We start from the raw sequence: 27491 nt of genomic DNA, 5'->3' as shown, positions 1-27491 counted from the left end.
GTTTCCTGCAGATTATATATTAACTTTCTTTTAAATTTTTTTAATGTTGATTTATTTGTGAGACAGAAACAGAGCATGAGTAGGGGAAGGGCAGAGAGAGAGGGAGACACAGAATCTGAAGCAGACTCCAGGCTCTGAGCTGTCAACACAGAGCCTGACTCGGGGTCCAAACCCACCAACCATGAGATCATCACCTGAGCTGAAGTTGGACGCTTAACCAACTGAGCCACCCAAGCACCCCATTTGTGTATTAACTTTTAAACGTCTTTTCTCAAGGAGTAAAATAAGCTACTAGTTTTACTGAGTTTTATTGTAGGTGTAGGCAGCAGAACAATCAATAATTTCACCATTGAAGAAAGAAATTGAAGGGATTGCTCAGTTTTACAACTTTTCTTCTGGCAAAAAGGCTAGCTAAGAGCATGGAACTCCACTAATCTATAAAGAGAGCAATTATTTTCACATAAACATATTCTTTTAATTACTTTTCATTTAGAATTCCTTAGTATCTGGGGTGTGGCAGGGGAGGGGGGTATGCCAGAAACTCTTAGCAATACCATAGACTTGGAGTGCAGCCCAGATCTGGAATTTCTTGTCCCCGTATAAATGAGAGATACAAGAATGTCCGTGAGGACATGCTTGGTAACTGGTTGATGATACCTCATGCCTGCTGATACCCTGCTCCTCTGACCTTTGTCCCTGATTAGAACTTCTTTTATCACTCTAATAGTATCCCTCCAGCTCTGCCACTTTTTGCTCCTTCTCTATATTCCCAGGTGAATACAATGTCTGTATATGGCAGGTATCCAGAAATGCTCATATAACTAATTGATTGGATTTCTCTTTCCCTATTTGAGGGCCTATTACTCATATTTTCATATTCTACTTTTCCATTTCTTTCCCTCTGACTGAAGCCCCACCTGAATAGGGCTCAAATATTTCAAGACTACATAGGGGTAAAATTAGCTAACCAAACCACTCAAACCAACAAGCAGTTACAGGGTGGCTTCCTTTGCCATGCAGAAGCTTTTTAGTTTGATATAGTCCTACTCATTTATTTTAGCTTTTGTTGCCTTTACTTTTGGTATTAAATCCAAAAAATCATCACCAAGACCAATGTCAAGAAGATTACCCACAGGTTTTCTTCCAGGAGTTTCATGGTTGCCGATCATATATTTAAGTATTTAATCTATTTTGAGTTAATTTTGTGTATGGTGTAACATAGTGGTCCAGTTTAATTCTCTTGCAGGTAGCTGTCCAGTTTTCCCAACACCATTTATTGAAGAGACTGTCCTTTTCCCAATTGTATATTCTTGTCTCCTTTGTCATAAATTAATTGACCATATATGTGTGAGTCTATGTCTGTGCTCTCTATTATGTTGCATTGATCTATGTGTCTGTTTTTATCCCAATACTATACTGTTTTTGATTACTGAAGCTTTGTAATACAGTTGGAAATCCAGCATAGAGCCTTCAGCTCTGTTCTTTCTTAGATTGCTTGGGCCATTTGGGTCTTTTGTGGTTCCTTACAAATCATAGGATTGATTGTTCAATTTTTGTGAAAAATGCCATTGGAATTTTGATAGCAATTGCATTGAATCTATAGATTGCTTTGGATAATAGGGAAATTTTAACAATATTAATTCTTCTAATCCATTAACATGGATTATCTTTCCATTTATTTGTGTTTTCCTCAATTATGTCTTATTGTTTTCAGAGTACAGATCTTTTACCTCCTTAGATCAAGTGATTCCTAAATATTTTATTCTTTTTGATGCTATTATAAATGGGGTTGTTTTCTTAATTTCTCTTTCTGAAAGTTTATTGTTGGTATATAAAAACACAACTGGTTTTTGTATGCTGATTTTTGATCCTACAACTTAACTGAACTTATTTATTCTAACAGAGTTTTGGTGAAGTGTTTAGGGCTTTCTATATATAATATCATGTCATCTGCAAATAGAGATGGTTGTACTTCTTCCTTTCTGACTTGGATGGCTCATATTTGTTTTTCTTGCCTAATTGCTCTGGTTAGGATTTCCAGCATTAGGTCAAATAAAAGTGGCAAAAGTGGGCATTTCTGTCTTGTTCATGATCTAGGTAGAAAGTTTTCAGCATTTCACTGTTGAGTATGATATTAGCTGTGGGCTTGTCACATATGCCCTTTATTATGTTGAGAAGCATTCCCACTTTACCCACTTTGTTGAGAGTTTTTGTCATAAAAGTATGTTGAATTTTGTCTAACACTTTTCTGCATCTATTGAGATCATATAAATTATCACTTATGTTGTTAATGTGGTGCATCACATTAATTGATTTATGGGCATTGAACTGTCTTTGTATCCCTGGACTGAATCCCATTTGATCATGGTCTGTTCAGATTATCTATTTCTTCATCATTCAGTCTTGGTAGGTTGTATGTTTCTAGGAATATATCATTTTTTCTACATTATGTAATTTGTTGGAGTATAATTGGTCATAGTAGTCTCACAATCCTTTGGATTTTTGTGGAATCAGTTTTAATGTCTCTTCTTTCATATAGGATTTTATTTCAGTCTTCTTTTTTCTTAGCTACTCTAACTAAAGGCTTGTCAATTTTATTTAGCTTTGGAAAAACAGCTCTTAGTTTCATTGATCTTTTCTATTGTGTTTCCAGTTCCCTATTTCATTTATTTCTGTTCTGATATTTGTCATTTCCTTTCTTCTACCGAATTTGGGCTTAGTTTGTTCTTTTTCTTGTTCTTTTAACTGTAAAGTTGGGTTGTTTAATTGATACCTTTCTTTTGTTAATGTGGGCATTCACCATTATATATTTCCCTCCTCACATTGCATTTGCTGCATCTCATAAGTTTTGGGATGTTGCATTTCCATTTTCATTTGTCTCAAGATATTTTTTAATTACCCTTGATTTCTTCTTGGACCCATTGGTTGTTCAGGAGCATATTGTTTAATCTCCATGTATTTGTGAATTTTCCAATTTTCTTCATATAATTGATTTCTAGTTTCTTACCATTATGGTTAGAAAAAAAATGCCTGATTTGATTTGTTTTCTTTAATTTCTCAAAACTTGTTGTGACCTAAAATATGATCTATCCTGAAGAATATTACATGTGTGCTTGAGAATATGTATTCAGATGAAATGTTCTGTAAATGTCAAATCCGTCCAGTCTAATGTGTAGTTTAAGTCCAATATTTCATTACTAATTATCTGTCTAGATGGTACCCCTGCTTCTTTTGCTTTTCATCTGAATGATATATCTTTTTTTCACCCCTTCGACTTTAGTCTGTGTGTGTCCTTAAAGCTGAAGTGAGGCTCTTGTAAGCAGCATTTACTTGGTTCTTATTTTTTGTCTATTAAGTCACTCTACATGCTTGGATTGGAGAATTTAGTCCATTGACATTTAAAGTTAATTATTGACAGGCAGGGACTTACTATTCCTATTTTTGTTCATTGTTTTCTGATTGTTTTATAATTCTTTTGTTTCTTTATTTCCTCTTTTGTTCTCTTCCTTTTTGATTTGATTTTCTGTAGTGGTATACTTTGATTGCTTTCTCTTCATCTTTTGCATATCTACTATAGGTTATTGCTTTTGTTACCATAAGGCTTACATAAAACATTTATGACAGTCTGTTTTAAACTAATAACAACTTAACTTCAAACATAAAAAGAGCTCTACATTTTTCTCTCCCCTCCACATTGTTTTTTGATGTCAATTTACCTTTCCTTACATTGTTGTAATCGTTAACAACTTGTTGTAGTATAGTTAATATTTTTCTCTTTTAACCCTCAAATTAGAGTTATAGGTCATTTACTGCACCACGATTAGAGTATTCTGAATTTAACTATGTATTTACCTTTACCATTGAGTTTTATACTTTTAGATGTTTTCTTATAACTAATTAGCATCCTTTAGTTTCAGCTAGAACTCTCACATTTCTTACAAGGCCAGTGTAGTGGTGATAAATTCTCAGCTTTTGTTTGGCAAACTCTTTACCTCTCCTTCAACTCTGAAGGACAATTTTGCTGGTTAATTTGTTTTTTGTTTTTTTGTTTTGTTTTGTTTTTTTGCTTGTTTGTTTTAGTTATAGCATGTTGAATATATCAGGCCACTCCCTCTGGCCTGAAAATTCTTCCTGAAAAATCTGCTGATGGTATTATGGAAGTTCCTTTGTATGAAACAAGTTGCTTTTCTCTTCTTTTAGATTTTCTCCTTGAATTTAACTTTTGACAGCTTAGTTATAATGTATCTCAGTATGGATATCTGTAGATTCTTCTATATGGAACTTCTTGGACTTCCAGGATCTAGATGTCCGTTTCTTTCCCCAGGTTTTAACAAAAGCTTTTAGCCATTATTTCTTTGAATGAGCTTTCTGCCCCTTTCTTTCTCTCTCCTTCTTCTGAGACCACTATAATGTATATCTTGGTCTCCTTGATGGTGTCCATATGTCTCTTAACTGTTTTTACTCATTTTCATTCTTGGTTCTTCTGATTAGATGAATTCCACTGCCCTGTCTTCAAGTTTGTTGATCCTTTTTCTGCTTGATCTAGTCTGATACTGAACTCCTGTAATGAATTTTTCAGTTCAGTTATTGCATTCTTCCGCTAAGTGTTTTCTCTGGTACTTTTTAAATAGTCTCTCTTTGTTGAAATTCTCACTTTGTTCTTGCATTTGTCTCTTGATCTTGGTAAGCATCTTTATGACTGTTATTTTGAACTGTCACATATATTACTATCTCTATTGAGATCTGTTTCTGTTGACTTTTCTTGTCTTGTTTGGAACATATTCCTCAGTTTCTTCAATTTCCTTGATTCTTTGTTCATTTCTACATATTAGAAAAAACACCCACCTCTCCCAGTGTTGGTACAGTGGTCTTGTATAGGAAATGAATCTCTTCAATCAGCCCAGCCCAGGCTTCTAGTTGTCCCTCAAACTTCTGAGGTTGTCCAAATCAACTTCTTTGTTGTTAGTGGCTCACAGTAGCTGAGGGTGCTCTAAAACCCATCAATGTCCCAAAGGTGAGAATTGCAGTCACGACCTGGATGCAGACTGATTATCAACTGGACCCTCAGATAGCAGCTGGGATACTCTTTACTTAATACCCCTCTAGAGAGACACTGGAAGATGGGCATTTTTGCCTGCTCTCTCTGTGCTTGGCCTGGGATATAGTCATTGGGAAGAAGTGCTCTTGTACCTGTTAACTGCTTTGTGTGCTACAATATTATGGGACTGAAGAATGCAAGCCTTGTTGGTTCTCAGAGCCAGGCAACCGGAGTTGGGGGTACAGGGAGGCATTCCTTGAACAGCAGCCACAAAAGCGGGCGTGCCAGAAATTTGTGCAAACTCCTTCCAAGGAGATATTGGAGACTTGGTTTTACTGTTCCAGCCAGAGGGGAGGGGCAGGGAAAATGTCCACCAGTTTCCCAGTCTTTGGTGAGGATTACAGCCAGCCAGTGCATATGTGTTATAGTTAGAAGCCTGGCCCTCAGATAACAGCTTTTAACACATGCAAATAAACCTCTTTCAGGAAAAGGCTGATGGTACATGAGTGGTTTTGCCTGTTCCCTCTTTGTTGAGTCCTGGGGGGTTAGCTGGTTAAGAACTGCTTCTTGGTTACTGTCCTATGGGACTTGTGAATGCAAGCCCTTTTGGCCTTCAGAGCTGGGTGTTTATGGGCCCCATCCCTCAGATGGGAGTTTTAAAAGTTGGGGTACTAGGGGCGCCTGGGTGGCTCAGTCGGTTAAGCGGCCGACTTCGGCTCAGGTCATGATCTCACGGTCCGTGAGTTCGAGCCCTGTGTCGGGCTCTGTGCTGACAGCTCAGAGCCTGGAGCCTGTTTCAGATTCTGTGTCTCCCTCTCTCTGACCCTCCCCTGTTCATGCTCTGTCTCTCCCTGTTTCAAAAATAAATATAATGTTTAAAAAAAAATTTTTTAAATAATAAAATAAAAGTTGGGGTACTAAATGTGAGGTCCAAACCCTTTACTCTTCAGGGAGAAGGTAGGAATGAGGGTTTTCTCCCAATTGTAGGACACTGTGCCAAGAGGGTTTATGGCAAGAGTGTGTCTCAGCCTTTCCTACCCATTTCAATGTGGGTGTTCTTTCATTTACCCAATGTGTATGTGTTGCTCGGCTAGTTTCTAGATTTTTCAGAGAACTCCATATACAGCTGTACATTTGATGTGCCTGTGGGAGGAGAGGAGCTCAAAAGCCTCCTCTTTCACTTTCTTCGTCAATTATCTTCAATTTCTAATTAATTTAGCTATCTTTCCTGTTAATTAAATCCATATTTCTAGACTGACCACTTCTCAAAAAGGCAAAATATGTCATCTCCTTGTATGTGTTTGTTTAAGGCAGCATCTTCTGGAATCCCTCGCCAATTATCTTTTGCTTTTATCCTATGTTGACTCCCCTAACTCCTACATCCTTTTACTTCTTTTACTCCCTCACTTTGTGGTGTTCCTTGAGAAATCGATCTTTAGAATAGCTTATTATGGAAGATAATATTTTTGAGTTTTTACATGTCTGAAAATATCCTCATTTTACTGATAATATTGTTTAGGCAGACAGATTTTTAAACTAAAATGAGGACTTTTGAAGGCACTGTTCCACTATTTTCTAACTTCAAGGGCTAAGAAGTCAAATGTCATTCTGAGTCTGGATCCTTTGGGACTTATTTTCTTCTCAGAAACTTTTATTTTTTAATTTTACTTATTTATTTTGTGAGAGAATGCACACAAGAAGGGGAGGGGCAGCGAGAGAGAATTCCAGGCAGCTCCTGCACTGTCAGAGTGGAGCCTGACACGGTGCTCAAACTCAAAAACCATGAGAACCTGTGCCAAAATCAAGAGTCGAACACTTAACTGACTGAGCCACCCAGCACCTCTCTTCTCAGAAACATTTTAAGATCTTGTCTTTATCCCAATACTCTGAAATTTTTCAACTTGTGTGCTTTGGTTATTTTTTTTTTCTTTTTCTTTTTCTTTTTCTTTTGCTTAGCATACATTAGCCCTTTTAAATTTGGAAACCTGTCATTCAGCTCTGAGAAATTACTTTTCTAGGATAATTTTGCACCTTTTACCCTCCTCTCTCCTCTGGAATCTATAGTTAGGTGTTGTATTCCCTGGAATAATCAGATTTCCTTATTTTTGCTCATTTTTATTACTTTGACTTCTTTGTTCTAGTATTTGTAACATTTTAATTTGATTGTTCAAACCTATTTAAAGTGTTATTCTTTCAAAAATAATTTTCTTCTATGGAAATTTTAAATAGCATTATATGCCTATGTGCATGTGCAATTGGCATTTTCTCTGAGACACTACTCTTAGACCATTATAAATCTCATGATAAAATATGCTTCTTGAGAAAGATTTTGCCTCTTCAAATATTTTCTTTATATAGGGTTTACTCACCTCAAAATATGTGCCTTTTAGTTTCCCTACTGTTAATTAAACTTAGTTTTAAGTGATTTCTCCAAAACATGTCAAGTATCATAAGATGTTGGCAAGAAGAAAAAGTAGCTTATGAACATCTGTGGCCATGCTACAAATGAAGCTGAAGTATAGATAACTGTGAAATAGAAAGACGTGGAGATGATTCCAGCAATCAGACTTGGCCAAAGCACAGGGCTTTTGGCAATGGCTTGGTATGTGGAATGCATTACCCACTTAAATCAAAGTCCACATACCTGTTATTTCTTTTTTCCATTTTCCATTCACCATAGTGGTGTGTTTTCTTTTTTTTTTTTTTTTCCTTTTTTTTTTTTTAAAGGTCCTCAGGCCTCTGAGCAAGAATTTAATCTCTAGAGTGTTACATGCCCAAACATCCTTTGTCCGTACAATTTATTTAAATGAGTGGTATGGATGATTTTTTATTGGGTTCCTTTTACTGCAAATGATAATGGTACCTTCTGTCAGTTGATAAGTTTACAAAATGCTTTGATGTGCAGTCTCTCACTAAAATCCCTGTAAGTTTTAATCCTCATTGCAGTTTGTAAAAGCAGATGGTAATAGTACAATGATGAAGAGCCTCATTATTCTTTTTTTAGTTTATTTAAATTCAAGTCAGTTAACATACAGTATAGTATTGGTTTTAGGCATAGAACCCAGTGATTCATCACTTACATATAACACTCAGTGCTCATCCACACAAATGCCCTCCTTAATGCTCATCACCCATTTAGCCCATACCCTCACCCACCTCCCCTCCAGCAACCCTCAGTTTGTTCTCTGTATTTAAGAGTCTCATGGTTTGCCTCCATTTTTCATATTTTTCCTTCTCTTCCTTTTATGTTTATCTGGTGTGTTTCTTAAATTTCACATATAAGTGACATCAACATGTATCTTTCTGACTTATTTCACTTACATAATACACTCTAGTTCCATGCACGTTGTTACAAATGGCAAGATTTCATTCTTTTTGATTGCCGAGTAATATCCTAGGTAATATACAATATCTTCTTTATCCATTCCTCAGTCAATGGACATTTGTGCTTCTCCCATATTTGGCTGTTGTTGATAGTGCTGCTATAAACATTAGGGTGCATGTGCTCCTTGAAATCAGCATTTTTGTATCCTTTGGATAAATGCCTAGTAGTGAAATAGCTGGGTCATAGGGTAGTTTTATTTTTTTGAGGAAACTCCACATTGTTCTCCAGAGTGGCTGCGTCAGTCTGCATTCCCCCCAACAGTGCAAAAGTGCTCCCCCTTTTCTGCATCTTTGCCAAGATGGGTTGTTTTCGGAGCTGTTAATTTTATCCATTCTGAGAGGTTTGAGGTGTTATCTCATTGTGGTTTTGATTTGTATTTCCCTGATGATGAGAGCCTCATTGTTCTTAACCAAAGAATAGATTACCATCTTGTACCATATGTAGAATGATCGATGTGTCTGATATATATAGCACTCAAAAAGTGATTTGCCTTTGTTGTAATGCTAGACTCTGTCATCTTATAGATTCTGGCAGTGTTTTAATGCATTGCCTCAATAGTCAAGAATCTGGGGGCACGCGGGTGGCTCAGTCATGTAAGAGTCCAACTTTGGCTCAGGTCATGATCTCGCATCAGGCTCTGTGCTGACAGCTCGGAGTCTGGAGCCTGCTTCAGATTCTGTGTCTTCATCTCTCCCTGCCCCGTCCCCCCTCACACATGCTCTCTCAGAAATAACATTAAAAAAAAAAAAAAAGTCAAGAATCTGATTTCCCTGAACTCCATAAACTTCTCGTGTTACTGCTTATTATCCTCTGTACCAAATGAACTGTTGTCCTGTTATTTACTCATTTGTAAAATGCATTTCCATCTTTTATGTGTTCTGCATTCTTATTCAATTACAAACTTCTCAAAAATGGTAATTATATCCCAAAAGCCTTGTACAAATTTGAGACTCAAAATAGCTGATGCAAGTTGGTTTTACATTCAAAATTACTTTTCCTGCTAAGTGTGCTGTTAAAAGGAACTTAGTTTCAGGCAAATGGCAAACAGCTTTACTGCCTGAAATTCTTAAGAGGATTTGCTCTCTGTATTCTTTGAATGAAATTTGCCAAATATTGCATAGTAAGTTAATGCATAATTCTTAAGCATAGAATCAAACATACCTACAACTCCAAGCAATTTATTTTGTTTTGTTTTTTTAATGTAAAGACATAAGGCCTAGCCTAGACTGTTTGACAAGTACTTTTTCTTTCCTCATGCTGCTTCGAGAATATATGTGTATTCACCGTCCTCATGATTTAAAAATAGAATTAGGAAGGAATATTGTTTCCCACCTCTAAAGGATATATCACATTTTTTAAAATTTCTCTCCCACACAGCTATGAATTCCAGGTGAAACCCAAAAACCCACTTGGAGAAGGCCCAGCCAGCAACACGGTGGCATTCAGTACTGAATCAGGTAATCACATCAATTCCCAAATCAAGGATGTAAAGAGCCTCAATGTTTTGCATATGGAGATTGTTTGAAATTCAGCTAAATAAACACGGTGTATAGTTTCTTGAATTTCAAAACAAATTGATCAAAGTAGCTTTAAGAAAATACTACTTACATTTTTTTTCACTTATTTTGATGTCAAAAAAAGGCGTATCAGTTTAAAAGATAAAAAGTGGGCTCCTGGGTAGCTCAGTCTGTTAAGCCTCTGACTTGATTTCCACTCAGGTCATGATCTCTCACCATCATGAGGTGGAGCCCCATGTTAGGCATGGAACCTGCTTAAGATTCCTCCCCTCTCCCTTCCCTCTAGTCCTCCCCCACTCCTGCACACAAATGTGCTCATGTGCTCTTTCTCTAACAAAAAAAAAGGAGGGGGGGGGATCTATACTTACAAACTGAACAAATGCTCCTCTGTATGCTTAAAATCCAAGACTAGAATCAAAATATCAGACACACTGAACCGAGGTACCTCCAGAAAGGGAATTTATTTGATACTTTTTTGATAAACAGCTGTGAAATTTTCTGACCTACATTCCAATTCCTTTCAAAGATAAATCTATACTCACAGCATTATTTGTGTAATTTTTACACCAACTGTACGTCATGGCATTTTGGTAATTTTACCATCAATAGTTTCCTGTCTGAATTTAAAAAAGGAAGCTTTAAAATGGAATGAGCGCTTGAAGAGCAACAAAAAATTCCAAAAGATGCAGCTGAGTACCTGGCAGAAGACTGTCCAATGGAGAACAATTCCAAAACACCCCTTCAAATTGTCTTTAGCAAGAGTGTACCACTTTGCAAGTCAGACTTGACTGTTAAGCGTCCACCTTCTTCACTCTGCCACCGAAACACCAGGGCTTACCTAGTAACCTCTGACTCTGTGTTTGCTATTTCTCTTCAGCGGACCCAAGAGTCAGCGAGCCAGTTTCTGGTAAGTACCTGTGTCAGTGTGAACACAATACATGCTTTTCTAAACTGATTCAACTAAACAGGCATGGCAGAGTTTTGGTCATGATTTCATTTTCATCCATTTAGTCTTAGAATATCAGCCAGGTGCAAATACTTACCTAAAACATTCACTAACATTGAGAACCTAGGATGTTTGGGAAACAAGTTGGATATTTTGAAACTCCCTGTCATTCGTGTGCGAGGCGAGCTCAAAATTTGTTAAATAAGTCACGACAGAACAACTTCATTTCCACCTTTAATAGCAAGTCACATTAAAGCAGCTGTTTAAATTATATACTGCTACCAAAACAAAGCAACAAAATCTTAAATTTGCTCCTAAAGGGATGCTGGTCTACACTCAACACCTAAACACACCACTTCTCTCACTAGTGACAGGAACTTAATTAGGGGTTTATATGTTTAAACTCATAGAATGGTTTGAGTCTAATATTTAGCATTGTAGAAAACCAGGTTATCAGCAAGTTGACAATGAACTTTGCAAACTGCTTTCTAAAAAGCATTTAGGACTGGGGCACCTGGGTGGCTCAGTCAGTTGAGTGTCCAACTTTGGCTCAGGTCATGATCTTGTGCTTCACTGCTGTCAGTCTGGCAGCGCAGAGCCTGCTTTGGATCCTCTGTCCCCTCTTGCTGCCCTTGCTTGCACTCTCTCAAAAATAAACATTTAGAAACAAAACAAAACAAAAAAGCATTTAGGACGGCTCTTCAATATGCAAAGTTGGATGCTAACCTCAAACCATGTGTTCTCCTTCTGTAGCAGGAAGAGATGCCATCTGGACCGAAAGACCCTTTAATTCAGACTCTTACTCAGAATGTAAGGGCAAACAGTATGTCAAACGGACATGGTATAAAAAGTTTGTAGGGGTGCAGCTGTGCAACTCTCTCAGATACAAGATTTATCTGAGTGACTCCCTCACAGGTAAGTGGGGCTCCCAGCTCTGTTTTGAGCCTTGTCCTTCAGGGAATGCTTTACAGCATTCTGTAACTTAGCCTTTTCTATGGACAGCTCCAGCCATTACTTTTCTTTTGAGCAATTTTTTTTCTTTTTGAGCAAGATAGTCCTGGAATACTTAGCCTGGGATTCGAGATATGCTATTAGAATGTAAATAATGAAAATGCAACTTGAAACAAAACCATCGTGGCAAATTTGAATGTAAAGGCACTTGGCCATATCAAAGTTCCATTTTGTTACAGCCACCAAAGACAGACAAGCCTACTGATAATAAAATGAGTGAAACAATAATCATGGAACGAATAGGACAGATTTAATGTTTTAAGTCTGTCAGAGACCAGATCAAAACACCTGACCAAAAGGGTTATAAATCCTTGATCCAGACCTGATCAGTGCATGGTTACCATGTTCTCTCATATACTCATACAGTAAAAATTTTAAACAAGTAAGGCTGGCCTCACCATGGAAAGGCAGACATTTGTTCAGGCACTCAATAAGCAACTACTGTGTTCAGATGTTTTCTAGGTGCTGGGGACAAACCAGTAAACAAACCTGATTCCTGCTTTCTAGCAGCTTACAATTTAGTAGAGACAGACAACTATGTACAGAAAAATTAAAAGGGGTGAGAGAAAATGGCCCAACGGAAGCTCCTTTAGCTGGAATGGTCTCCCTGAAAAGCTAAGATTTGTGCTAAGAAGAAAACTAGAAGGAATCACCCCAGCAAAAATGTAGGGATGAAGCACTAGAGGGAGAAGGAAGAGAAATGCAAAGGCCTCTGCCAGAACACGCCTAGCCAGTTCCACTAGTGTGGCTCAGGTGTAGTAAGGGGAAGGTCAGGCAGGCAGGCATAAAATCATGGGTTCTCTTTTGAATAGGAGACTGACTGCAGGAGAGATTTATGAAGAGGAGTAACATTATCTGAGCTGCATTTTAAAGAGATGACTGATCTCTGGGAGGAGAGGGAGAGGAGTAAGAGAGGCAAGAGTAAAAGCAGTGGTGCCAGCTGAAGACTTACTCCATACTTCAGTGAAAAGACACTGATGGCTTGAACTGGCGGGGGGAGGAGGGGTAGTACAGAAGCAGGGAAGACTTTATCTGAAAAAATTTGATTATTTCAGAATTATCCTTTATCAAAGATAGTATCACTTTATGATGCTTTTAATTTCCGGTTCCTCAGGAAAATTTTATAACATAGGCGATCAGAGAGGCCATGGAGAAGATCACTGCCAGTTTGTGGATTCGTTTTTGGATGGCCGCACAGGACAGCAACTAACTTCTGACCAGTTACCCACCAAAGAAGGTATGTTTTCTGAGCCTCCTCCTAAGCCAGAGGATTTTACAAAGAGAATTCAAGCTGAGGAAAGCAATCATTTTAAAAATTATTCTACAGTATTGCTGCTCTAATTATCTGACTAGAAAAAAAGATCTTCGCATAAGACCTTAATAGGAATTTCTCAAATTACCTCCCAGTCCTTCAGACTCTACTCCCTAGAGCTAAAGGAAATTACACACGGACATCTATTAAAGGCATTCTACTCCAAGAACACCTGAATTTGCAAAAACAGCTATAAAAGAGTAGTATTTCCCAATCTTAAATCACTCTTGTGTTACCTTTATTGTTTTGTCATACCAAGCACACTGGCGTTTTTTTATTCCATTATTTGCCTTAGAAGTCATTATATAAACATAATTAAAACTGAACAATTCTGGTGAGTAATGAATAACCACTGTAACTTGCTAAAGCCATATTAGCATTAAGTTCCTCGAGAATTCCAAAGACTGAAAATTTAATCCTTATCCAGGCAGGGCAGGAGAGAGCAAATTAAATGTCCACATTACTCAGGAATCACTAAGAGGTTTTTAAATTATTTGACTAGTCTTTTCAGCAACACGTTTTGTTCACTGGCTTTTAAGTCATCTTTTACTAGAAGTTGAAACTGCTGCCTCTTACGAATTGGATATGAAACATACTGCAAATTGTGCGTATTGCCCTAACATTTACATTCACAGCAAAATTTGTAATCATTTGATGTAGCATCCTTAAAGGAAGATTTCACCTACACTTAATTTTTAGAAATTTAGCATTCTTAGAATGACCCTTTGTTTCCTAACACTGTGGTAAACACCACCTTTACTGGTCACTTCTTCACAGACCACTAGTCTGTAATGTGCAGAAAGAACACTTTCACAAAAGATGCAGAGAGTATACTGAACGTGGCCAAGACACTCAGAACAAAAAACCCCTCTGACTCCTACCCACTTTCAGCTTGGTCTCTCAGGCACTACCAACCAGCTCATCCCAACACGTAGGCAGGCATCAGAAGAGTTTCAGGTGCCCCTCCTGTTTAGCCAGCCATTACTATCTTAGTAAAGACACCAGGGTCTCTATTACCACCTATTTTCTAAAATACTTTGCTTCACCTAGAGTAGCATTCAGCCATTCAGTGACACCCTTCAGTCTGTGAGTGGTGACGGCCAAAACAGAGCAGCTATTAAAATAAAATCATTTTCCTTCTTAGGTTATTTCAGAGCAGTTCGCCAGGAACCTGTCCAATTTGGAGAAATAGGTGGTCACACCCAAATCAATTATGTCCAGTGGTATGAATGTGGGACCACAATTCCTGGAAAATGGTAGATGCTGCAGTCATGTTCAAATGTGCCTTCTGTTCTATCACGGCAAAAAACAATTGGAAACGCTATAGTATTTGTCACATTCATTTAAAGCTGTTATGTTTACTATGTATTAAAGTTTAATAGCAATAGATGTTTATTAGATTGCTGAGAATATTTATCAGGTTTTACAAAATCATTTTAAGAAAACAAGATATTGACATTAACAATAACATTTTTAGGGAAGCTGGCTCCCTATTCATGGTATTTTAAGAGATCATTTGTATATTATTTATCACACTGTTGTAATGATGTTTTGAGATACTTTTATAACAAATTTAACATCAAAAACTAATATACTTTTTAAAAAATATTTACTTTTATTAAAGTGTATTCTTCTTACTGGTGAGTTAATTCCATAAATCTCAACTTGGTTTAACTTATTAGATCAAATTATCTTCAGCATTTGTATCAGGGGAGGGGAAGGGTCCTAATATTCATGTTTATTTAAAGTTCAAACTTTTAGCAATAGCTAAACAGCTTTTCTGAAGCATTTCAGTAGTTAACCATTCATGCTGATAAACATTTCCTTAAATCTTTGCAAATTACTGAAAATATTGTTTGAAGCAGGAAATTTGACTTCAGCTGCAAACTGAATATCTGACATTCAATTTCAAAACACCCATTTTCTTTCTACCCATAAATGTGTTACAATGTCTGAATGTACTTTGTCAAACTGTCCCGTTAAGCAACTGCCTTTATATTATTTTTAATATAATTCTAATGAAGCTGTATGTAGAATGTGAAGTCTTCCCTACCATTTTACAGGATATGTACTCTACTTTTATACATTAGACCTCTATGCACGAATGTATCAGATGATGTTTTCATAATTTTGTCTAACTCAACCTGTAATGACAATGTTTTAAAAAAGTCCTTCATTTGGAGGATAGGAGAATGCTGCCTCGTTGCCCTTATTCTGAAAGGACCTTTCCTCTGCTCTCCATCATGCTTCAATTTTATCAGTGCTATGTTTTGTATTTTTTAAGCAAGTATAAACTGCAATAAAGAGATGTAGTTTTTTTAAGACTGAGTTCTTCATTTCTGAATGATTCATCTAAGGAAAATCACAAAGTGTCATGGTTTTAAGCCAATGATTATTAAATGCATTTCTTTTAAAGTCAGGACAAAAAACAAATGGCACCGTGTTTCCTGATATAGAAAACTGTGAGCTAAAATGTCTACACTTAACAGACCAAACATCAAAAAGGATTTCGCTCATGTAGTTTAGTCATTGACATATACAAGACCACTAATGGATTCAATTGTCTTTATTAACCTATCAATGTTACATTTTATACATAATACCTAGTTGTCTTCTCAAAGGGATCTACTTTAGTACATCATGTTAATAATAAAAAGCCAAGTAAGATGGCTAAACTTCAACCTAGCATTTTAATATCCTCCGGACAAGGCAAGCTAGAAAGTCAATCACTTTACACACATCAGAGTAGTGTTCCAAAACAACTAGGCAGCTGCTACACTTTTAAGCAAGGGAAAAAAACTTTCATTTTGGTCTTTTTGTGTTCTAGCAAATTATACTTTCAATTAACAGCAACAATGATATCAAAAAATGCTCTGCTTTTTAAATTTCTGGACTTCAATACAAATTAAAATAGTAGTACTGGAGTCTTTTGGGAGGCAAATAAGCTAGCAGCTACATTAATCAGTGTAGCTGAGCCTCTTTATCGATAACCAGGTCCAGGTTGGGTATAGCCCTGACCAAAGGGAGGGCGGGTACGTGCATAAGGGTTAGGCCCACTAGGAGGTGGAGCCATAGTACTTCCAGGAGGTGGAGTAAAACCTGGTCTCGGCTGATAGGCCCCGGGTTGGCTTGGAGCCATTCCAGGCTGTGAGGCAGGGGCCACAGTGTAACTCGTAGGCTGAGAAGTTTGGGTAGTGTAAGTTTGTGAAGGGTAACTGCTCGCCTGGTACTGCTGCGGTGGTTGAGCAGGCAGTTGTTGAGGCTGACCCGCAAAGGCAGGAGCCGGTGCCTGGGAAGTTGGTTGCTGGCCATATCCCTGGAACTGCTGAGGCTGCTGGGGTCCAGTCTGCTGACTATAACCTGCTGAAAAGGCAAAATAAAGTACACATATACCTTATTTTTCTTTTGGTGAAAATTTTCCAGAGAATTAGTCTTACTGTAATGGACCAAAAAAGAGGAGAAATTTAAACTTATTCCTAAGTATTTATGTAACAAGTAGCGTAGATTCCATCATATAATATTACTTCAAAACCAAGTAGTAGCAAAAAGGTATTGCCTAAACAATTTCTTACAACGCTCTAATCTTAAATGGAAACCAATATATGCATATGTCTTCATTATGTTTCTGCACGACTTAATCCCTGAGAGCAAATACCTTTCTAGCATAATCCTAATAAGAACAGATGCTCAAATGATAAATGCAGGAATATAAAGTTAGTCATTAACCTGGCATGGAAGGGAGGCCTATTTAACAACTGTAGCAAGTAAAAACACATTGCAGACAATATTTTTAAATGAAGCAGTGGTGCTACAAATACATCTTACTGTGGTAATGAGATGCTTTAAGGTTTATTCACTCTATAAAAACTAAGCCATTTAAGAATAAACATTAAGTAACCATTTTCACAATCCTACAAATCATTTCTTTTAGATTTGGTATCTGATGTTTTGCCTTTACACTTTGACTGAACAGTAACAGCATAACACACAAAAAGCATACCATATCGCCCCACAATATCAACATCTATATTCATTATTTACTAGGATGTAAATTTTTTTTAAAAGAACAAGTCTGCTTCACTACAAACTTTTATCTCTACCATGAAACACACCTGCAGCTACTTGCAATGAAACCTCTCCAATGACTGGAATCCTGTCAGCATTAAATACCAGATACATAAGAAAATTATTAAAATATGTACAACCCTGCATTAAAAAAAAAAAGGATTGAATGAATTTGAGTATATTCTGAACTCACCTTGAACCTGGGTTCAAAATTTACTCATGAAAGAAACCTTTTTGACATAGTCCATGAATAAAACTGGAAAGGTCAAAGGGAAACTGCCAAACCAAAAGTGTCAAAAATGGTCCAATGTTACCACCACCACTTACAGTCTCCAAGCAGAGTACTTAGTTGACTATTTCCACATCTCCCAAATTCAAGTTAATAGGACTAGTGGGATCAGAAATACAAAGATGATAATTGGAAAACTAAATTTTACTCATGTGAAGAAGGCCCTACTAAAATCATTAAGAACAAGCTTAACTTTTAATAAGTAAATCAAGTCATTTTACTTATGGTACCAAATACTGAAGTCAACTCATGATAAAATCTTCAATGTTATACAACTTCTCCTAACTTCTACATTAAAACTTGCTTAATTTTTTACTGTAAATTCTTGGAGAGACAGAAGGATCAGCTATTTTACTGAAAATGTCTATATAAGTTAAGACTATGAGCAAAAAAATGCTGCCTTTTCATCCTGGCAATTGAAATCTAGACTGGCTTTTTAACTGAGTCTGGAAACAACCAGATCCTTAATTATTTCTCAATAGCAGGAATAACGATGGGCCTAAGATGCCATTTCATTAGCAACCTTCCAGTCTTTGATCATAATGTGGCAATGCTTCTTTTTGTGTACAGTTTCCCTCCCACCCCCACCCTCACCCTTGAAAAACAAGTTTGGTGAAGAACAAAAATCTCAAGGAATGGAAATTATGGGACTTTTTAAAGTTAATTAGTATAGGGCAAGGGATCATATGATCCACAAAGTCTAAAATATTTACTATCTAGACTTTCATGGCAGGTAAGTCTGCCACCACTGGACTAGGTTGGAGAATGCAGCATGATATAAGTAATGAACAGCAAAGTCAGGTACACTGGTTCTGATATAGTTTCCCCACTGAATGCTTGCATGTCACAACCTCTCTGAACCAGTTGTCTCGTTTATACAATGAGTGGGTGAGACAAGGACAAAAAATAAAAAATAAAAAACCTGGCTGCACTTTAGAATGACATGCTTTGCTTTTTTAAAATATCAAAGCCTAAGTCTCACTCCTAACCTGAAACAAAATATCTGGGAGTAGAGTACAGACACCAGCACAGAGGGGGCTGAAATCCCCTGGATTAGAATGAGGACTAGGTCTTTTCAGCTCTATTATTTCTACAAGTTACTTAATTTGTAACACTACGACTTTAAAGGAAACCTGAAATAATTTCCCCTAATATAATAATCCAAGCTTAAATTCATCTCACCTACTTTACATAATTAAAAACTAACAGCTACAGGTTAAATCACTCTACAGCAAACATAATCCAAATAAAAATTGCTATCTGCATTAAAATATACCAAACTCCAACTAAGGCCATAAAATTCTAGTTCAAGAGGCATGACACAGTTTTTTGTTTGTTTTCCTGTGAACAGCCTGAGAGTAAACATTCTAGGTTCTGTGGGCCACACAATCTCTGTTACAACTACTCAGCTCTGCCATTACAGTGCCAAGGAGCAACAGCATGAAATGAATGGGTGTTGATGTATTCCAATAAAACTTAATACACAAAAAACAAGTGACAGGCCATATTTGGCCTGTGGGCTACAATTTGCTAACTCCTACTCTAAATGATACTATAAAACTCTATAAAATAGAATTTAGGTAATATTCACCTTATATAAGTTATTTTTAATTACAGTTGAAATTTTGATACTTAAATCTTTGGCTGTGAAACATGAGTGGAACAGAAACTCTGTTTTAACAAAAGTAAAATTACCTGATCTATAACTATCACATTCAAAGCTACATTAAAGAGATTTGATATTTAAATATGGATAATCTTTAGTGGACAGAAGGTAAAAGAAAATACCTGGGATGCCTGTCTACAACATCTATATTCAACATTCTTTGCTGCCTGGATTACATTTGACACAAGTCTATTTTTTTGGCGTGTTTTTTGGCATGCCTACATACTTTTTTGGAGATTTAAAAACCTAAGTAGCTTAATTTAGTTCTTATTTAATAAGACTGCCTTTTCATGTATGAGGAAACTACTATTATTTTTACAGTACCCTGGAATTATGTGTTACATATAATGAGGAAAAAAAATCTTGCATTTTTGCAGTTCTAAGTCACTAAGAGCTAATCATAAGACTGTATCATACAAGATAGCTTTTGCTAAAAAATGCTTTCATGCTACAAGTTATTACAAAATCATCTATGACTGTTAAATGTTGATTTACAATATTTATGCAAAATATTTACAAATAAATGCTATAACCTCCAACAAACAAATACTTAAAACCTACTCCGACAATGTAAGTATTACAAATCAAGGAATTAAGAGGAAAGGACTAAAGTTCGATGGGTATAGAAACAGCTCAACACCAACGAGTCGCTCCCTCGGGACACGTGCTCACCTGAATACTGAATACCGTACTGCTGTGGCGGCTGAGGCGGCGCCTGTGGCTGCTGAGCACCATAGCCGGCCTGTTGCGGGTACTGCTGGTACAGCTGACCTAAAAATGACAAGACAAGGAAAAGAGGTAGGTTTAATTTGATAAAGAGAAATATTTTTAAGGCTCATTTAATTCTCTCCCCATCCAAACACACAAATACACTTAGTAACAAGACACAAGAATGTGTTTCCCCTTTAAATGCTACACACAGAGAAGAATGAACCGAACAAACGGAGCTGATCCGCTGTGGATTAACTGCAGAGAACTCTAATGGGCAGCAAATAACACTAGTGTGGTTACTTCATAAATTCCAGAAAAACAAATGCTTTCAAACCCAAGTACCAACAGATACGTACTACTGATGTTTAGTAAAAATCAACCAAGTCAAAATACAAAAAATAAAAATCTGAGAAAAGGAACAAATACAACTGACAGCTCCTAAATCTCTCCCAAAACAGTGTATTTGTCATCTAAAGGTTTGAACCTTTGTTACCACATGAATGGACTCTCTGGTAACAAGGAACTATGCGACATCTTTCATTACAGACCTCAGAGATTCCTATGGCATTTGGCAACAATTTGCTTTTCCATCATCCGAATATCCTAGCCCATCATGTTTCGGAATCTGATAAAGCCTACATGGTTCCTCACTGCACATTTTTGAAAATGGCTTGACACTGGGGATGTAAACTGGGAAATGAGAGTGCTATTTGCGATCAGGAGAGCACAGTTCCTATGGAAAAATCTTTTGGGTACTGTTACTACCTGTAATTTCCAAACAAGCAAGGATTTATTGGTGCACATCTTTCTCATCTCTACTACTTTACTGTTGTTCTAACAGTGGATTTAGCTAGATCTAATGCCTAGAGTAGCAATAAAACTTGCATTTACTATCTAATATTTGTCTTTATATGTTTGCTCATTCAAAAAAAAAAAAAAGTCACATTATCTTAGTGCCACCAAACTGAGGTGCACTAGGCAGCTAACACCCACAGGCTGAACTCAAGGAATAGAGCCCATTCCACTGGGCTCCCTGCTCAGCCCTATGTACCACAGCACTAACTGAGATATGCCTGTACTTATTAGAGCCAGTTTATTTTCTAGCAAGCAGTTGTTTGCTTTTTATGATAGAAATAAAATCTGCTTAGCTATTTTTAAACTATTAATCCTCTTCCCAAATACAATAACAAAAAGTTGACAAAAAGTTTCCTAAATGCTTTCTTCATGGTTTAAGACTTACAGACAGCACAAAATGTAGCACAAGAGTGAACTACCTTGGAAGACACCACATTAATCCTAGATTGTATTTCATAACTAAATTTCAGAACAGCAAGAGAAAAGGATGAAGCGCAGAGTAATTGTGAAACTTCTCGTACTGCACTGTGTTGCACAAAGTGGCAGCCAGCCTCCGTGATAACCCCCTGCACGGCTTTAGCATATGCACAAGACTCCTGCTGTCCTTTACATCTTTGTAAACAAGAAAGATTAACCTCACGATACAAAAGAGCAATAAGCAATAAACACAGGAGTATTCACTCTCTTGTGTAGTCCCCTCCCACACTCAATAAGGCTGACCTACATACCAATAAAATATTGCAGAAATCACAATGACACTTCTGAGGACAGGTCATAAAAGACAGCCACCTTCTACCTTTCTCTCTCGGTCTTTCACTGACTCTCTGGTGGAAGCTGCCAAGGCGTGAGGTCACCCAGCAGGCTGTGAGAGGTTTATGTGAGGAACTAAAGCCTCCAGACAACAACTGTGTGAAAGAGTCATCTTAGAAGTAGATACTCTAGCTCAGATTAAGCTTCTGATGACTGCAACCTCATGAGAGACTGTGACACAAAACCACCTAGCTAAGCCGCTTGCTCTCAGATCCCTGACTCTTTGGAACACTATGAGATAATAAATGTTTGTAGCTTTAAGCATCTATGCTTTGGGATAAATTGTTACACAGCAATAGATAATGAAAATACATAGTTTTTAACTTTGGAAACATGTAGGGGTGACAGCTATTGAAAAGAAAAAGAAGGCATGTAATCAAATAAAAAATGTGAACCTAGCCACCACTGTAATAAGATAATTATGAGACAAAAGAAATTCAAATATAGACTAGTATGTAACATTAAGAATCAGTTTTGTTAGGTGTAATAGCATAGAAGTTATGGTAAAAGAAAAACTACCAGTATAGACATGCATACTGAAATAGCTGAGTGAAATAACATGAAGTATTTGATTTAAAATACTTCAGGGAGGGGTGCCTACGCAGTGCAGTCGATTAAGCCTACAACTCTTGGTTTCAGCTCAGGTTGTTATCTCATGGTACGGTTTGTGGGTTCGAGCCCTGCATTAGGCTTGGCGCTGACAATACAGAGCCAGCTTGGAATTCTCTCCTCCCCCCCCTCCCTGTTTCCCTCTGCTCTCTCTCTCTCAAAATAAATAAACTTTAAAAAATAAAGTACTCCAGCAAATAAAAAAAAAAAAAAAAAAAAGAGGGGGACCAAGGAGGATACATGAAAATAGAATGCCAAAACATTGGTAAGTGTTGAAGCTGCATAATGGACTCATGTAGAGTTGATTATTCTAGTTCTACTTTTGTGTATGTTTCTACTCAAGTTATCATTCTATTATCAGAAGATTTTACATATTTTAATTCTAGCCTTTTCACCTTTTTGGTTAGTTTGTCAAACAGCAAAACCTCCTGGTCTCCCTGATGATTTTTTAATGCTCTTCTCTGTGTCCTCACCACTTCAAAGTTTTTGGCCAACTACTCAACTGCACATAGTTTTCCAATAACAGAGGTGCCTACTTTGTCTGAAAAAGGATAATACTCTCCATTTTGTTTCTTTTCATGATGCTCAACAATATGTTTTTAATCAAACATATTAAGACCAAATTCCAGGGTGGCTGGGTGGCTCAGTCGGTTAAGCGTCCGACTTCAGCTCAGGTCATGATCTCACAGTTTGCGGGTTCGAACCCCACGTCGGGCTCTGTGCTGACAGCTCAGAGCCTGGAGCCTGCTTCGGATCCTGTGTCTCCCTCTCTCTCTTCCCCTCCCCTGTTCACGCTCTTTGTCTCAAGAGTAAATAAACATTAAAAAAAAAAAAAAAAAAAGACCAAAATCCTTGGGGGGAAAGTTGTAATTCCAAGGTCCCTTTTATGGACTTTAAATAACAACTCAGATTTAGTTTAGATTATTTCATATTGTCTTATAAGAAATTCCTATGTTAACCTATTATTAGTAATGGATTTTTATTGATTTTCTCTTCAAATTATAACCAGCGGCTGATATAACTGGTGATGTCAGGGACTCAATATACATCACAGGTCAAAAAGTACTCATTAAAATGGACCATACTTCATCCTATAAATAACTGATATATTAAGCCAGGGCTGTGCTATCCAATACAATTGCCACATGGCTACTAAGCACCTGAAATGCCGCTAGTCTTAACTACGATATACTGTATGTTTTGGAAGTGTTTCGAACTGGTGCCACACCCCAGATTTCCAATACACAGTACAAAAAAATAAAAGTAAAACATTAGTAACTTTTTAATAATTACATGTTGATACATCAGATACTAGGTTATGTAAAATGTATAACATTAATTTTACCTTTTTAAAAACCTTTTTAAGTGTGACAAATAAAAAAATTACATGTGGTTTCCACTGTTCTTTTTCTTGGACAGCACTGATCTAGAAACTCACCTCCAGAACGCTACTGATTGATGTCACGTGTTAATAACTGTACAATTTTTATAGTGTACGTTTTAACGTAAACTAATAAAATAGAAAATAAAGAAGTTTTAGCAAGGTACACAGTTAATGCCATGCTAAATGAATTCATTGCATATTGAACACTGTTAACCTGATGCCTCTGGAAAAAGGAACTTGGCTGCTATGGGTCAGAGGTGGGAGAGAGAATTTGTGAATTGTATTTTTAAATTTTTACCTGCTTGAAAATAATTTTTCAATTAAAATAAACCCAACAAAATAATTTGAGACATTAACAGAGCCTTAAATCTCATTCCTTTATAAGTGAACAGCAAACATTATTTGGTACAATTATCCCTCCAACTGCCATTCTACAACAGTATACACTGCTGAAGATGCAATTTTTTAAAAACAGAGATGAAAGCTGACCTGAACTGAAGAACGTATTAGGAGTAAAATCCTTAGGAAAAATATTTTCAATCCCAAGGCCCTTTCTATGGAATTTAAGTAACATAAGGAGCCATTAAACTCCCTTCATACCCAAACTCTGCTTTCGCTGTTGCAGTCCACATCTGCTTCTAGTTTGTTCCAGTTTGGGGCAGCTGCACCTTTGTACAAAGACTATAACTAGGGATGGTTGAGAAAAAGCTGAAGCAGTAAGAAATTCTTCCCAAACTATTCACTCATCAGCAAAATGCAACCTGCTAGACCCTATGACTAGCATTCATCCAACAGGACAACTCTAAAAATGTAGCCACAGGATGATTAGGACTCTATTACCTAAGTGCTCAGTTCATTTTAGTCGATAAATTTTTTTTTATATGATTAATAAACTCAGTCACTTGCTTCTGTTGCTGAAAATACATACCACCACTTGACCCTTTTATACACAAATAGAGCACCACCTGGTGTTTGTTTTCAAGTGGAATGTGCAGTTTTTAAACTTCAGTGCCTGCTGTCCTGAGCTTGTGGCCCCTCAGGCCCCTTCAACCATGGTAATGACCCCTTTATCTGTTTAAATACTGAGCTTTCAAGTTCTATTTCATTTGGGACTAGAGACAGTCTTTTAATACCACTAATTTTGTCCAGTTTTCATAATTTACCACGAGAGAATATTAAACCCAGAGAGATTAAACTGCTCATCCAAGGACACATCATTTAGAGAAGACAAGTTTGATTTAAAATACACTGTTTTTCCACAAAAGACATATTACATATTGCTAACTGCACAAAATTTAAGGGCTATTTATCTTTCAAAAAATTACACTTAACTACAGTTATGCTTTACTTCTATTTTAAAAATAGCTCCAATTACAAAAATAATACACTGATGCAAGAAGGGAAAGGAAGCACCTAAGTATTATTATGCAATATGAAATGTCACCTCAATGGGTCATCTCTGACATTACCACTGACTGGTGACTGGTATGAATCCTTCCTGATTGGTTGCCATGTATCTATATTCATACAAGCACTTTTTAAGGTATTCTTCTTTTCAATAATCAGAAGCATATCTGACATATTGTTCTATTTGGGTTTTAACCCCAAAACATACCATTATCAGTAAATCAAAAGTTTTTACAACTGTATTTATAGCATGAATGGTTATGTAATCTCTTTATCATCACCGACAATGCTGCAATAAACATCTCTACACATTTACCTCCCCAAATATGTGCTCTTATTTCTATTTTACCTTCACTCTGACCTGCTTGTGTCTGAGCTCCTGTATATGGTGGCTGCTGTGGCTGAACTCCTGGTGGGTGAGCTGCAGAGGAGGAGGAAGCAATGCTGTCAGGTGTTCCCGAACGGTCTTCTGCAGGAGCACTGGGTGGCCCTAAACGGTCATGAAAAGTCAGTTTAGTTTCTAATACGAGAATTCTCCCCAGCAAGCTGAACAAATAAGTTTGGTTAAAAGAGAACAAAAATGAAAGTACTACAGAGTAAGCACAACCACAAATACAGCCTTTTACACTGAATGTATATACTTCATTTTTTCCTCTGCTTCACTCTCTTAAGAATACACAGCAACAGGGGTGCCTGGGTGGCTCAGTCAGTTATGCACCCAACTTCGGCTCAGGTCATGATTTCGCAGTCCGTCAGTTCGAGCCCCACATCGGGCTCCAAGCTGACAGCTAGGAGCTTGGAGCCTGCTTCAGATGCTGTGTCTGCCTCTCTCCCTGCCCTTCCCCTGCTCACACTCTGTCTCTCTCAAAAATAAATAAACATTTAAAAATTTAAAAAAAAAAGACATAGCAATGACTGGAAATCCTTCCCTATGATGTGCAGTGTTATATTCCTAAGTCCTAACTTCCCCCCTGCAAAAATCAGAAGCCCTCTCTGCCATACCAATATCCTCCACCTCATGCTACCTAATTTATTTTGTGGATCAACCAAAAGTATCACCTAATCTTCAACGGGTCCCCATTGCCCATAAATCAAGTTCAACCCTCTAGTTTGGTATTCCAGGGTCCAAACATTGTTTCTCACAATTTCTCCTCTCACGTGCCCACTTCAGCTAAAACTAACCTTTTCCCGAGCCCACAATATATCTAATATTTTTTTCTGCCTCCACTTCATTTATCACTGTCGCCTCCAGTCCCAATTTCATGTATCTACATATAATGGTCTTTAAACCCCGGTTACTACTCTATACTTCCAGTAAGACCTCTTCACTCATAAATACTTTTATCCACTTTTAAACTTCTACAGAGTATACTTTTATGATGACCCTTACCAACTTCTACTTTGCATTTCTGAACAGGTCCCATCTTCCTCTTAGACTACAAGCTCTTTTGGCCAGAGTCCTTTCTGATTCTTTTCGTCTGCCTCACAAAGACTACCTCTCAAATTCTTGGAGCCACTCAAATTCTTCTAAAATAATGAAGAAGTAAATGGACAGAATTCACTAGAGTTCCAGTACTGTGACAGTCAAAAAAGACACTGTGAAGACAACTGTAGATATGTTTATTCCTTTAAGTTCTTTCTGTTCAGCAATATACAAGAGTCATTAAAAGCACAGGTTTTGGAGCCAGACTGCCTAGGTTCAAATGCCAGTGCTGCCACTTAGTAAGCTTTATAACTTTGGGCAAGTCACCTCATCTCTTTCTGTGCCTCAGTTTCCTCATCTGTATGAAAGCAATACTAATTTCTACTTCACTTAGGTTACTACAAGGATTGAGTTAACAGGAGCTTATAGCAAATATTTGTAAAAATGATTATATGGCGGGGCACCTGGGTGGCTCCGTCAGTTGAGCATCTGACTTTGGCTCAGGTCATGATCTCACAGTTCGTGAGTTCGAGCCCCACATCAGGCTCTGTGCTGACAGCTCAGAGCCTGGAGCCTGCTTCAGATTTTGTGTCTCCCTCTCTCTCTGGCCTTCCCACGCTCATGCTCTGTCTCTGTCTCTCAAAAATGAATAAACGTTAAAAAAAATTTTTTTTTTTTAAATGATTATATGGCAAGAGCTTATGAAAGTGACAACCATTTAGAAAGTTCCACACAGGGACTTGCTATTACAATCTGTCTAATTTCCCTGAGGGCAAACCTCTATCCTCCACACTGATATATCCCAGAACTTAGCTCTGTATTAGGCAACTATATAGTTGGCAACTGGTAGTCCAGGTATTGATGAGAACCTAAACTAGGTTTAGGATAACAAAGTGGCAATGCAGGAGAAACTAATGATTACCAGAGTAAAATGGACAATTTGCTCATTTTATTGATATTTACATACATGTAAATACATACACATACACTCTCTCCTACAAAAAACACTGTATTATCTAAAAAAAAAAGTGTATTATTTTGACTCCTCTTTTCTCTCTTGTAT

At 37.2% G+C, this 27491-nt stretch overlaps 2 protein-coding genes across 36 annotated transcripts in view; one reads left to right on the top strand and one right to left on the bottom strand.

The window, feature by feature from the left end:
• ABI3BP (ABI family member 3 binding protein) overlaps positions 1-15531 on the top strand; it is a 262501-nt gene extending 246970 nt beyond the window's left edge. For all 32 annotated transcript variants that reach the window (XM_053220756.1, XM_053220744.1, XM_053220759.1 and 29 more), the window contains 5 exons: positions 9801-9880; positions 10818-10847; positions 11640-11801; positions 13012-13134; positions 14354-15531. In XM_053220756.1, coding sequence (XP_053076731.1) covers positions 9801-9880; positions 10818-10847; positions 11640-11801; positions 13012-13134; positions 14354-14469 — 511 coding nt within the window. In that variant the 3' untranslated portion in view covers positions 14470-15531. The remainder of the gene's footprint in view (positions 1-9800; positions 9881-10817; positions 10848-11639; positions 11802-13011; positions 13135-14353) is intronic.
• Positions 15532-15760: 229 nt separating this feature from the next.
• Positions 15761-27491, bottom strand: part of TFG (trafficking from ER to golgi regulator) — a 32606-nt gene continuing 20875 nt past the window's right edge. The window contains exons 6-8 of one of the 4 annotated variants that reach the window (XM_027077634.2): positions 25355-25495; positions 19902-20000; positions 15761-16569 (exon numbers count right to left, since the gene is read on the bottom strand). In XM_027077634.2, coding sequence (XP_026933435.1) covers positions 16190-16569; positions 19902-20000; positions 25355-25495 — 620 coding nt within the window. In that variant the 3' untranslated portion in view covers positions 15761-16189. Of the gene's footprint in view, positions 16573-19901; positions 20001-25354; positions 25496-27491 lie in introns of all 4 variants that reach the window. The other 3 variants (XM_027077635.2, XM_015065948.3, XM_015065950.3) reach the window with 3 other exon arrangements.

The sequence above is a fragment of the Acinonyx jubatus genome, chromosome C2 (genome assembly GCF_027475565.1).
Source record: "Acinonyx jubatus isolate Ajub_Pintada_27869175 chromosome C2, VMU_Ajub_asm_v1.0, whole genome shotgun sequence".
Taxonomy (NCBI): Eukaryota; Metazoa; Chordata; class Mammalia; order Carnivora; family Felidae; genus Acinonyx; species Acinonyx jubatus.
This window is presented reverse-complemented; position numbering and strand designations above follow the sequence as displayed.